Source organism: Mus caroli, chromosome 13 (assembly GCF_900094665.2).
Source record: "Mus caroli chromosome 13, CAROLI_EIJ_v1.1, whole genome shotgun sequence".
NCBI lineage: Eukaryota > Metazoa > Chordata > Mammalia > Rodentia > Muridae > Mus > Mus caroli.
The window spans coordinates 50853968-50866205 of record NC_034582.1 but is presented as its reverse complement, the minus strand read 5'-3'; the positions used below and the strand labels follow the sequence as shown (position 1 = coordinate 50866205).

At 55.0% G+C, this 12238-nt stretch overlaps 1 protein-coding gene across 1 annotated transcript; it reads right to left on the bottom strand.

Moving 5' to 3' along the window:
* Nucleotides 1–136: 136 nt before the first annotated feature.
* Nucleotides 137–8766, bottom strand: Prr7 (proline rich 7, synaptic). The gene is made up of 3 exons (XM_021180815.2): nucleotides 8596–8766; nucleotides 857–1505; nucleotides 137–700 (listed from the first exon to the last, which is right to left on the bottom strand). Exons 2-3 carry the CDS (start codon nucleotides 1266–1268, stop codon nucleotides 303–305), a joined length of 810 nt encoding a protein of 269 aa, XP_021036474.1. The 5' UTR covers nucleotides 1269–1505; nucleotides 8596–8766; the 3' UTR covers nucleotides 137–302.
* Nucleotides 8767–12238: the final 3472 nt, after the last annotated feature.

Below are 12238 nucleotides of genomic sequence, written 5' to 3'. Positions count from 1 at the left end.
AAGCCCTTGAGAAACAACCTTTGGTTTCCGAACGCCAGCCCTCGGCTTTCAAGGCCAGGACTCGGGCACTTTCCCTAAAGTCCACATGCCCGGTCACTAGCACCTTGTGCTTAAAGCAGCTGGTATCCCCCTCCGCTTGTACCAAAGCAGATCACACACCTTTATTATCCTCAAAATGTAACAAACAGGGTAAGAAATCCCTCCCTCCCCCCGCCCCTCCCTGCAGTCCAAGGGAAGCATTTAAAAAGCCTCGCAGTCAGGCTAGGAGTTCGCCCGTGGGGCTCGGGACGCCGGGCGCCCCTCTATACGGCTGTAGTCCTCCCGAACAAGGGGATGGAGACCGGCAGACGCCAAGCTCCGTGCTCCAGGGGCTCTCGGCTGCTGAGCTCCGAGTCGGTCCAGCTGGGGAAAACCCGGCGGCTGCGTTCGGCCTGCAGACAGAGGGCAGGGCAGGGGGCGGCGGGCCGCGGGGCGCTGGGAAGATGCAGCGCCGAAGTATAGCCCCGGTCCAGGAAGAGAGGCTTGTAACTCGGAGGCGGCTGCTCCTGCTTCTCCGCGCTGTCGCGGCGGCTCAGAAAGGGCGTGACGATCTTGCGGTAGAGGCCGCGAGTGTCCGTGAGCACCTCGCTGTAGGGCGGCGGCGGCTCGGCCATCAGCACCGCCTCCTCGTAGCACGGCGGCTTAGACATGTCCGATTCCGCTGCGGAACGGGAAGCGGGCTGGTGAGGATGAAGCCGCCAGCCCGGGGCAGAAGCCTCGCCCAGCCACCACCACCCCAGCCCGCTTCTCCCGGTGCTAAGGGTGGGGCGCCTCCGGCATGGGCAGGGAGCGCTCGCCTGCCGAAGCGCAGCCTTACCTTGGCGCGGATAGCTCCAGGGCCGGGGCGGCACGGCGAGGTGCGGCGGCGGTGGGTGCGGCAGTGCGTGATGGTGTGGGTGCGGGTGCGCGTGCGGCGGCGCCGGCCCGTGGTGCAGCAGCGGGTGCACGTGCACGTGCGAGTGCGCGTGCACAGGCGCCTCCAGACGGCTGCGGTGCGGTGGCGGCGGCGGCGCCAGGCCGGGAGGACTTCCAGCCAGGCTGCCCTCAAGTTCGAGGGGCTCCAGCTCCAGGGCACGCAGGTTCTGCTCCCTCAGTCGCTCCTCCTGGCGCCGTTTGAGGCGGCGGCGCAGGAAGCTGCAGAAGCAGCAGAGCAGGACGATGAGACCCCAGATGAGCCAGAAGCCGGCGAAGCAAGTGAGGAACGTGTAGGTGCCCTGGGACATCACCATGGCTGCGGCACAAGCGGCAGGTCCTCGGCAGCTTTACTGGACGCTGGGCTCCTCGGCGTGGCCCCGGGGCCGCGCCACGCTCCCAGGTGCCGCCAGTGTCACTCGGGGACCTGCGGCCGGGGGCTGCCTGCGGCGGGGCTCAATAGGCGCACATGCCGGCGAGGGGCAACTGTGGTTCCCGCTCCTTTCCATGGCGCCGGCCGGCGCGGGCCTGCTTCACCCGGGGCCGCGAGCGACCTGCGGGGCAGACACAGGGCTCAGCGAGGCTCGCCGGGATCCTTGGTGACTCCCGGCCTGCAACCGCGTCCCGCGCAGGGCCGGGGATGCCTCCTCGGTGGGAACCCCCGCACTCCCCGGGGGCCGGGTGACGTCACCCAGGGATGACGTCACGCCCCGAGGTTTCCCCGATAGGGTTTCCCCCGAATCGGGACCCGGCGACCGCGTGCTGACGCGACCCAAAAGAGGCCAGGAGGTGGCGCGCGGAGTCCGCCCGCGACCCCAGGGTCCAGCTTCGAGGTGCTTTCGGAAGCTGTGACTGCCAGGACACTGGAGTAGTCTTGGCGCAGTGTTTTGGGGCGAGGGAAAGGGCAGTGCACCTCCAGGAGGCCCACCAGCAGTCCGCTTGGAGCCCAGTTTCTGCCCTGCACTGCTTCCAACTATTAGCCACGCCTGAAAGAGATTGGCGAGTGGCTGCCACTGCATGCCACCAGCCCGGTCTTTGTCTGCTCCCAACACCGTGTGCTGGGCGTGGGCCAGGCCGGCTTTCCTTCCTCTGGGCGCCTCTGCCAGCCGGATTCTAGCCCCAACTCGACTTCCCGCACCACCTACTCATGCGCAAACCCCACTTGGCTGCACCTCTCTTACTTCCAACCCAACCCCCTTCCACTAATCCCTTTTCCTCTTTTTAGTGGGGTAGAAAATTAGATTTGTCTTTCAGATCCACCTAGTCCTACAGTCAGGACAAACCCTGGTCTCTGGGTCCACCTCCTATCACAGCAGGGAGCGACATCTCTGCATGGGTGGGGGGCTACGGGGGTTGGTGGGAGAGAAGTCTGGAGCCCTGACTGCTTAATTAAGGCCAAGCAACAGACCGGTCACCATCCCCACAGAACAGAAATGGGCCTTTCTTGAATACCTTCTACCAGCAACTTACACAACCCTGTGGGTAACAGTTTCTTTCCTACTCACAGCTGGGAACTGGAAGAGCAGTTAACTGCATAGACCGAAACGCTAATTTGAACCTAGGTCTAGTCACCAAGTGCTGGCCCACTGAACTTGTGGGAAGGACGGTTTTCCAGGAGCTTCAAGGAACTGCCTGGCCTTGGCGCACCCACACTCACTCAGCTTTGGTGCCCGCAATCAGCTTAAGACTCGGGCTGAAAGGATGCCAGGCCTTGGCCACTCCATCTCCCCAGATGGCTCCTGTCTGACTCTCTGGCTGCCTTCAGCCATGTGTCACTTGGTGCCCGTGCCAGTCCTATCCTCCTGGGCCTGCGTTCCAGAGCAGACAAGGGTAGGAACAATAGCTCTGCCCGCCCCCTTGACAACCCCACCACGAGGCTGCCATGGTGATGCAGCCCAGATAAAAACACGATGCTGCCAGTCACTGGGAGTTAATTAAATCTGTTGTTCTCTTTCCTTGAGCCCTCAGGAACAGGAATGTTCTGAGGAAATAGGCACAAGCTAGAGGTTTCAAGCAAAAGGGCAGAAACAGTTCCGGGTTAAAGAAGGAATTTCTGTGGCTGGAGTTAATGATGCTTGCTAAGTTAGAAGCATCTGCCAAGAATCAGGGGTGACGTGGGTCTGCAATGATGAAGATGGCTCGAGCCCAGAAGATGGGCTATCATGGACAACATGGTGTCACGGTCCCTTCTAAGAGTATATAAGGGGAAGCTTTAGAATAATGTGAGGGTCATCAGAAACTGTCCTTTCCTTCCAGGTAACTGTCATTTTTGAGACAGGGTGTCACTATAGACTCCCAGCTAGCCTCAAACTTAAGAGCAATCCACAGGCCTCTGCCTTCCCATTGCTGGATGAAAGGCATGGACCACCACCACCACAACTGGCTTCATGCAGAATCTTAAGAGCATTCACATCACCCTGTCACTTCTGGTTGCACTATCCTCTGATAGATGAGGTGACACTCTCAGAAGCAAGAGCAAGCCTCGTCTCATGTGGCACAGCTAAAAGAAGGTGCTAAGGTTTAGCCTGTATCTCAATCAGTCACTGCCCACTTCCCATGTGGCGGGCTGTGGATGAAACTCTGTTGGTCAGCACTGGGCACCTGAGACCCTGAGAACCCCTGGTCATTAGGTTAACTAGTTGCCAGACTTCCTGCGAAGGCTCTGGCCCACCTGTTGTGGTGTAGCTCAGGGAGTGGGGAAGAAGTACAAGATGGAGAGAGAGTGGCAGCTTCAGGCTCAACACAGAACAAAGTACAGAAGCTATAACCTAAGGGTACCTAGCTAAAGTGGGCTTTGGCCAGACTCCAAAGAATGAGCCCCAAATCTGTGTGCGTCTGTCGCTGAGCCAAGGATTAAGAACCATCATTCACTGCGCCATGCAATCTGAGGGTCAGAGAAATCTCCTTGGGAACACACCGCTGAGCTGTACTGTCCAACTGTAAGCACTCTCCTGCAGGCGGCCACAGAGGGCCGACATCTGGCCTACCATCTCCTCTAGTCCACAAGAGTTGCTCAGTCCATAAACATCAAAGGGGCCATGCATATCTTTTGAGATGCTCTATCGAGCAGGCCACACTTTTTAAAGCCCCCTGCCCCAAGGCACTTCCCTGCCTCTGTGCATGCTTTGGCCCTAGCTGGGGGAATCTGCAGACCTGGAATCTTGCTCTCAGCCACTTGCTGTCTATGTTGGTGATGTTGATAGCAAACACCACCCCTTGCCTGCCTCCCCTGCTGGGGGCCACGCCCTCCAGATGGACCCCTCCTTCCATCTGCCAAGTTTCTCATTTACTGTATTCCCTCTTTCTCTTTTTTTCTCATTGCCTTATATTCTTGCAGATTATTAAACATTTCTTAGGATTCCATCCTGATTTGTATAGCATTTAGGGCATATGGTTTTGCTGGGGTTTCTTAGACCATCCTGGGATTACACCAAGGGATGAAAGCAAGACTCCAGGTGTTTTCTAACCATTGTGCTCAGTTTCCTCAGGAATCCCTACGATAAGGATTGTGCTAATTTCTGCAAAGGTCACTGAGTTGTCTGCTTCTGGGCTGGGGGTGACTGGTGGGTTTTGGAATGGTACCTCTGAAACCTGTACAAGTGTCTGAAATACAAGGAGGGGGGGCTTGTCCAGATCCAGAGATCTAGCACCACCCACCGCCACACGATTCAAGAGGTCTGGTGGTTCACGTTTCTCGTCCTGAACTCACTAGGTCACCCACACTGGCCTTGAACGCCATCACAGCCCTCTTGCTTCCTCTTCCTCAAAACTGAGTTCACAGGCAAAAGCCACCACACCTGGCTTCAGAGTTCAAATTTCTAACAACTTCCCAGCATGTGAGATGCCAGAGAACCCCGTGACCTCGGTCATGGTCTCCAGAATGTGTTCCTTCCTCCACCGTTCCCTGGACGTGTTTGCCCTGAGCTACCTCATAGCCCTGGCCAGGGTGAGGATAATAAAGCCTAGTGATCTTGGTATGCACTAGAGAATTAACAAAGGCCTGATCAACTGGCACACAGTAGCTAAAAGCCACTTGTGTAAGTGATTTGAGTGGTGTTTTAGCTGTAGGGGAGGAGAATACTTCAGGAGCTGGATCAGTGTATAGTTCATCTTGGGAAACATCACTGAAAAAAGCCATGACCCAGCTCTTAGCCCTCTAGGGGTGGGTTTGTTTTGTTTTGAAGACAAGGTCTCATTATGTAGCTCTGGCTGTCCTGGCACTATATAGACCAGGTTGGCCTGGAACTCAGAGATCTACCTGCCTTTGCCTCCCAACTACTGGGATTAAAGGTACGCACCATTAAAACTGGTAGTCAGGCTGGGTTATAACCAAAGCAAAAACCCAGTCATCTATGAATACAAGGAAAAATATATTGAGGAGACAGAGTGGTTGAACACATGGCTAAGGTGGAGGAGGGAAGTCACTGTCACCTGTCCTTGCAGGTGTCACTAGCCTCTACAGTTGTGGTATCAGCAACACTCAAGAGGTCGAGTCATGGGCTCACTTGGTTGGAAAGCCCTGAAGACTGCTGAGTCCAGTCATGGCAGGCAAGACATACCAGGGACACAGGTGACATTTCTACACTTCTCTCTCACACCAACACAGATGCGCTGAGGCCAGAGAGAGCGGAACTTGTCTCCCAGAGTCAGCCTTGCATGGATTTGCCATAACCTCACTCCCACTAATCTCAGGAGGATCTGTGACCTGACCTCAGCACCAAGAAATTGCCACAGGACACCAGAGACTGGAGTTCCAGTCCATTTTTGGACACAGAGGATTTCCTTAGGCCCACATTTCTCAGCTCTGACCCTGTCGGAGGCAGTGGAGGAATTGGGGCAGGGAAAGCCCAAGCCCATATTAAAACCTCATTTCTGTGCTTCCCTGTGTCCCCACCCCTTACTCAGCATGGACAGGATTTGTTCTTGCAAGGGAGGAGGCCACCTGGTGGGAAAGATAATGTTCCTGTGCCAGAAGGAGCAGCCCGTTTTAACAAGTCAAGCACTGAGAGGAACCTGTTTCTGCCCTAATTAACCCTGTGATCCCATCCTAGTCACACAGCTAAGGTAGAACAGGGATGCTAAGACCTGGCTGGGGGGCTGGAGAGATGGTGCAGTAGTTAAGAGCACTTGTTCTTCTTGCAGAGGACCCAGGTTCAGTTCCCAGCACAAACATAGTGTGATTAACTACAACCTGAAACTCCAGTTCCAGGCATCTGATGCCCTCTTCTGACCTCCATAGGCACCAAGCACACACATGGTACACAGATAGAGTTGTAGGTAAAACACCCAAACACAATGTGAATAAACCTAAAACAGACAAGACAAAAAAGACCCAAACCTGTCCAATAATGCCCAAGTCAGTCTTGGGGCGGGGGAAGGGACACAACCGATGTGAAATCACTGTAAGTCTCATGTACACAACTACGTGTGGCCAGCTGAGGCCAGCACCCTGCACTGTGTCCAACAGAAATCCCCCCACTTTACTATGGGCTGCATGCAGGGTCAAGAGTTAAGACCTTCAACTTTAACACAGTCTGTGGATATGTCTTGTTGGCCCAGTGAGTAACAACTGTTTTCAACATTCATTTTCCCAACATTTGCACAAAGGTCAGTTTTAAGCATGATCTCAAAAACTGGATGATCTAGACACATGAAGTCCACATATTGCATGGTGACATTAACTGCTGAGCAGGCCCCTGGCTACATCCCTCATCCCACTGCCCCTAAGACACATGAAGGCTCCCAGTCTCTGAGCTGGTCTGGCCAATCACAGGGCTCCAGCACTATCTTAATCTGGATTTGCCAGATTGTCTCATCATTAGAAATACAAGCCACAAGAGGCCAGTAAGCTTATACACCAGAGACAGGGGCTGGGGGCTTTCCCAGGGGACTAAGGCAGCCAGCCTGAAGCTTGGAGTCAGCTAGAGAGAAAATGGAGGAAGGAGACAAGAAGGCAGCCTATCAATAGCACACCCTGTGCTGCATGTGAGGGAGAAAGAAGCCAGCTGATTCAGCGAGAAGGAAGAAAGGTACACCAAGGCTCGAAATGGGGAACTTCCTCACTGGAGGAACACGAAGGCAGGCTAAGAATGTTCCTCTGGCAAGCTCTAGCTAGAGCCTTTCCTGCCTGGATCGCATGGCTCAGGGGGGCCTATGTCAGCAGAGGGTCCTGCACTGGAAACCCAGGATAGCGCTTATTGGTGTTTGACCTTGGGCAAGTCCCCTTACTTCCTGAGCCCCAAGACTCTCCATCTGTACAACAGGCAGAGCAAACTTACCTTGCACAACTGCTCTAAGGACAGGAGACTGAGGATGTAGAGCACTCAGATTGCACACAGAGCAGGCAAAGAATGAAAGGAACCTGTGACTAATTCTCCAGGTCTCCCTGCCTGCCTTCCCAGGTAGCATCCATTTAAGGGCATCCTATGCCAAGGCCTCAAATGCCCCAGATCCTGGGCACAGATACTTCACTGGATAGAAAGAGAAAGCTAGGGATGGTTGGTTGTGGCTTTGGGGATGCTGGGTCTGAAGCCTGTGGTCAGGGCTGGCATCTGCTGAGTCAGGTCCTGCTGGCAGGAGGGCCATTTCTCTCTCCAGCACACTGTCTGATGAGGGGAGGTTGGGAGGGGAGCCAGAGGTCATTTTTTCTGACTCAGCAGCCGTCCGAGGAGCTCCCTTGGGCAGGGCACCTCCATGTGGCACTGGCCTCTTTGCAGGCCATCCTCCATGCCACCCCACACAGTCAAGGCATTGTGCACAGACAAGAAAGGGGCACTGTGGTCCAGACAATGAGCTGGGTCGCTCCCAGCTGGCCTGGGATTCAGCTCTCCTGGGTCAGCAGTGTCCTTTGCTCTGTTTCTACTCCTCCCTGGAGAATGGTGGCTAGGACATCAAACAGAGGCCCACCGCAGGCCCATGATTTGGCACATGCACTGGCCATGAGAAGAGACGCTGCTAGTTTCTTTCCTCTTCTCTAGTTTAAAAAAACAAATAAACCACCTCCGGAGAATACGATTTTCTGTTAGGCCATGTTTCAAGGGAACGGGAGACCACCCTAGTGGTGATACTAGCAATGGTAGTTACCAGGCAGAGACCCCAGACCCAACCTCCAGGCCTTTTTCCCATGGCAGGCCCAGGGTCTGGGCCGCCTCCACGTTTGCAGCCACCCTGGGAGTCCTGTTGCGACGACTGCAGCCACGTGGGAGCCGGCTCATGCCCACGGAGCCGCTCTCCCTCACCCCCACCCTCGACGTGCTGAGGCAGGCACACCCAGACCGGCCAGAAGAGCGATGCTCTCTCCACAGTGCACCCCCTTCCCCCCTCCCGCGCCCCCGGCCGTGGTGGGGGAGGGGGCGTCACCACCCCGCAGTCGCGTTGCCGGGGAGCGCAACCCCGTTGCTGTGGCAACGGTTTCCAAGCGAACTGGTGGCCGCTCGCGCCCGGCTCCGGCTCCCTCTCTCACTTTCCCCTCCTTCCTTCCCTCCGGTGTGGGCTGGGGGAGGGGCTGCCCGCTGTCCCGGTCGGGGTCCGAGTGGCGATACCAGGCTAGGGTTCTGAGCCACCGGCAGGGATGGTCATCAGCCCGAAGACCATCTTCCGCCCGCGCTCTGTTCCCGCCCGGCCCGCAGCCGTCGCGGTACTCACGGGCCCAGGCATCCTCTTCGAACTCGTCTTCCTGCCTCGGGGCAAGCGGCCCAACCGACAGAACCCAAGCTTGGAGCCCGCAGCGGCCCCGGGGAGCAGACAGTGGCAACGAAAGCCGCTCTGAGCGCTGGGCTGGAGGCGCGGGGCGCGCGCACGGGCGCGTGCTGAGCCTGGCGTGCGCGCGCGCGCAGCCAACAGAGGCACCCCCCCACCCCCTGCCACACGCTGCCGAGGCTGCTGCGAGAGAAGGGGTGGGTGGGACTCCGGACCCACCTGCCGCACCCAGACGCGGCAGAGGATGTGGGCTCGCACTACCAAGGGCATCCCAGCGCAGAAAAAGTACACTCCGTACAGCTCCCAGGCAACAGGCTACCCAAAGGGGTTAGGGGTGAAGGCCACACTGGCAGCTTTGCGGCCATAGACGCCGGATGCTTAGCGGAGCAGCTGAGGTAACAAACCCGGAGACTCACACAGCTCAATCTGGGCATATTCAGACACAGGTAATGGGGGCAGGGACTCGATGAAATCAGCACCCCGGTGTGGCTTCCTCCCAACTCACGACCCCAACCGCTCTGTACCAGAAGGTATACATTCTAACATACCTACTGAGAAGCATCACAGACCCACCTGAGCACTAAACCGCTCCGGTCCCATGGGCATGCTCATAGCTGGCTCCATCTTCATTTGACACTGGTTGTGCTTGCCTTTCTACTGTTTCTATCTCAACTCCTCTATGGCATTAAGGGTGAACTCCCCGAAGCACCTCCCACCATGTCAACTGGGACAGTAATGGCTCTGAGAGCCAGGATCTTAAATAAACTGGAGGCCAAGGGGAAAGGGCACATAAAGCCAGTGAACCCAGAACTCCTGTCAGTTGGTTCCAGGCATTTCAAACGCTGGCATTAGGCATGCTGCCCCCAAATGGAGGTATGGGTGGTCTCCAACAGCTCGATTTAAGCTCTGCCAGTCATTCCCAATGAGAAAACTGTCTTTCCCATTAGCTCTAGTAAAGAGAAGTGAAGCCGGGCGTGGTGGAGCACGCCTTTAACCCCAGCACTCGATAGGCAGAGGCAATCGGATTTCTGAATTCGAGGCCAACCTGGTCTACAGAGTGAGTTCCAGGACAGCCAGGGCTACACAGAGAAACCCTGTCTCACCCCCCCCCACCCCCCAAAAAAAAGAGAAGCAAGTAAAGACAAGCACACAGGTGACATTTAGGACTGTCCAATGAACTAACGCACGCCTTGGGGGTAGAGAAGGATACATACTCAACACAGCCCCCCTAGGGGTGAATGCCTTCCTTGAGTGTGAACAACCAGGTCTCAGGGAGATAACCATTGTCTCTACCAACCCATGGGTGCCATCAAAGGGAAGCCTCTAACAAAAGTTGTCCCACAACACACTGGTTTGATTTCTAATTTGGCCACCAGGATTCCACAGACTCAAGAATGGCAAGCCACAATCAGCTGGGGTCCCTTGCTTCTTTCTGATAGTCACATCCTCCTGTGAAACGTTAGCGACAGGAGCCTGGCCCCCCTTTTGAGTTGACTTGTTTTTCCCTTATCATACAGGGGATCAACCCCAGGTTTCTCTCACATGCTAGAAAAGCCCTTGTCCCACTGAGCTATGCCCACGTGGTGTGTGTTAACCTACCACCACCTAATCCACAAGGATGGGAATAGTAGAGAATGGTTTGCCCACGTTATATTAGGGTGCTTTTTGTGTAAGGTGGGACAGGCCCTTAACCCTTCAGGGACCCTCCCAACCTCCAGTAGAGCACACAGAGCAGAGCTTTTAACATTGGCTGCATGTTTGCAACTGCAACAATCAACTGCACCTTGCAACAAATCCTCTCCCAACAGACGTTCATTCGGCCTGTCCATTTGGCTCTGCCTGGGCACAGGTGGCCAGTCCCACAGAGGATCAAGCCCAACACTTTTGAAGCCAAGGGACTGCTGCTTAGTGTTGTACCTTCAGTCTCAGCCCTGTCCACAATGCTGAACAGACTGAGCGCTCCTATCCCCGCACCTCTCTGCCTACCAGATGAGCTCCAAGCTGGCAGGGACCTCATCTCCATCTGGGTCCCTGGCTCTCACCATAGGGCTGGGTAGGGAGTGGAGTTTTGACAGTCTTTTTGGGAAACAACAGGAAGGCTTTAAGGTAAACCTACCCTTAGACAATGAGTTTCCTGGATGCCTCCTAGCCCAAAGGAGGTTAGAGTCTGGTCCCAGCAGCTGGTAGAGCACTTCGGGGAGCACCACGACACCTACTCACTCTTACCTGCCTTGTCTTCATCTGGCTTCTTTTCTACCCAATGAAAATACCTGGAACACCTTATTTCTTTCGAATGGATAGAAGCATAAGCAAATGTTCTATGTGCGAGGAGGCCTGGTTGAAGACACCTGTTGGCAATTACTAAGATGGGTGCTGCTTATGCCTGGTGTTGGAGCTTACACATAATCCCAGCACCGCACAGGAAAGGCAGGAGAATCAGGTTTGAGGCTAGTTTGGCCTACCTACATAGTGGGTTCCAGGCCAGCCCAGGAAGCACAGACCAACAGACTCCCTGCCCATTTCATATTCTCACAGATGAGATGCAAGGGATCTGTATCATACTCAGACAAGAAAGGGCCCCTGCTGAGTCAGGTTCAAAAGTCACCAGATTGGGACATGTACCCAGGACTGTTGTGTTCAGTCCTTGGTGACAAGCTCACAAGCAAGGTAGTTTCAGGACTCTTGGGCTAAGGCTCCTGGGAGGAGTCTGTAGAGCCCGGTAGAGACAAACATGTGGCTGGGAGGAGTTTGTAGAGCCTGGTAGAAACGTGTGGCTGGGAGGAGTTTGTAGAGTCTAGTAGAAACGTGTGGCTAAATAGCTCTTGGCCCCCAAAAAATGCTCTTGCCAATTCCTGTCTTCCAAGTGACTGCTTCAGGACATGGCCATTGCTAACTTCAGGAACTCTGACTCAGGTGGCTGGCCCCTCCAACCCATCACACCAGTCTTTCTCAATCTCCTCTACTCTTTTCCCACCCACATGTTTTTTTTTGTTTTGTTTTGTTTTGTTTTTTCAAGACAGGGTTTCTCTGTATAGCCCTGGCTGTCCTGGAACTCACTTTGTAGACCAGGCTAGCCTCAAACTCGGAAATCCACCTGCCTCTGCCTCCCAAGTGCTGGGATTAAAGGTGTGTGCCACCACTGCCCAGCCCCACCCACATGTTTAAAAGAAGAGAATCCTGGACCTTATGCATGTGTGCCAGATTAGAATGGACGCACACAGGAGGGCATCGTTCACTAACTAGGGGCAGGTATTTCTAACAACAGCTCCCACCTGCTTCTCCAGGCCACTCCCTAGTTTACAAGGCCTCTTTGACCTAAGAGAGCTTAAAGACTGTTGAGATATGTCTGTCTCTGTAGCAGTCATACATAAACCCAAGCCGGTATCTAAGGCTGTGTTCCACCTAGCAATGAAAAAATGCAGAGACTGAGTCACTACTCCAAGGTTTGGTTGCCTGCAAAGTCCTGAGGACTCCTGGGCATCTGAAAGGCAACCCCCAGTCCCATTACAGATCCACCTTCAATGCTTTCCAGCTGGGCCAAGAAATCAGGAAGAATCATTGAAACACCAGAAATAAAAGGAGGCAGGCA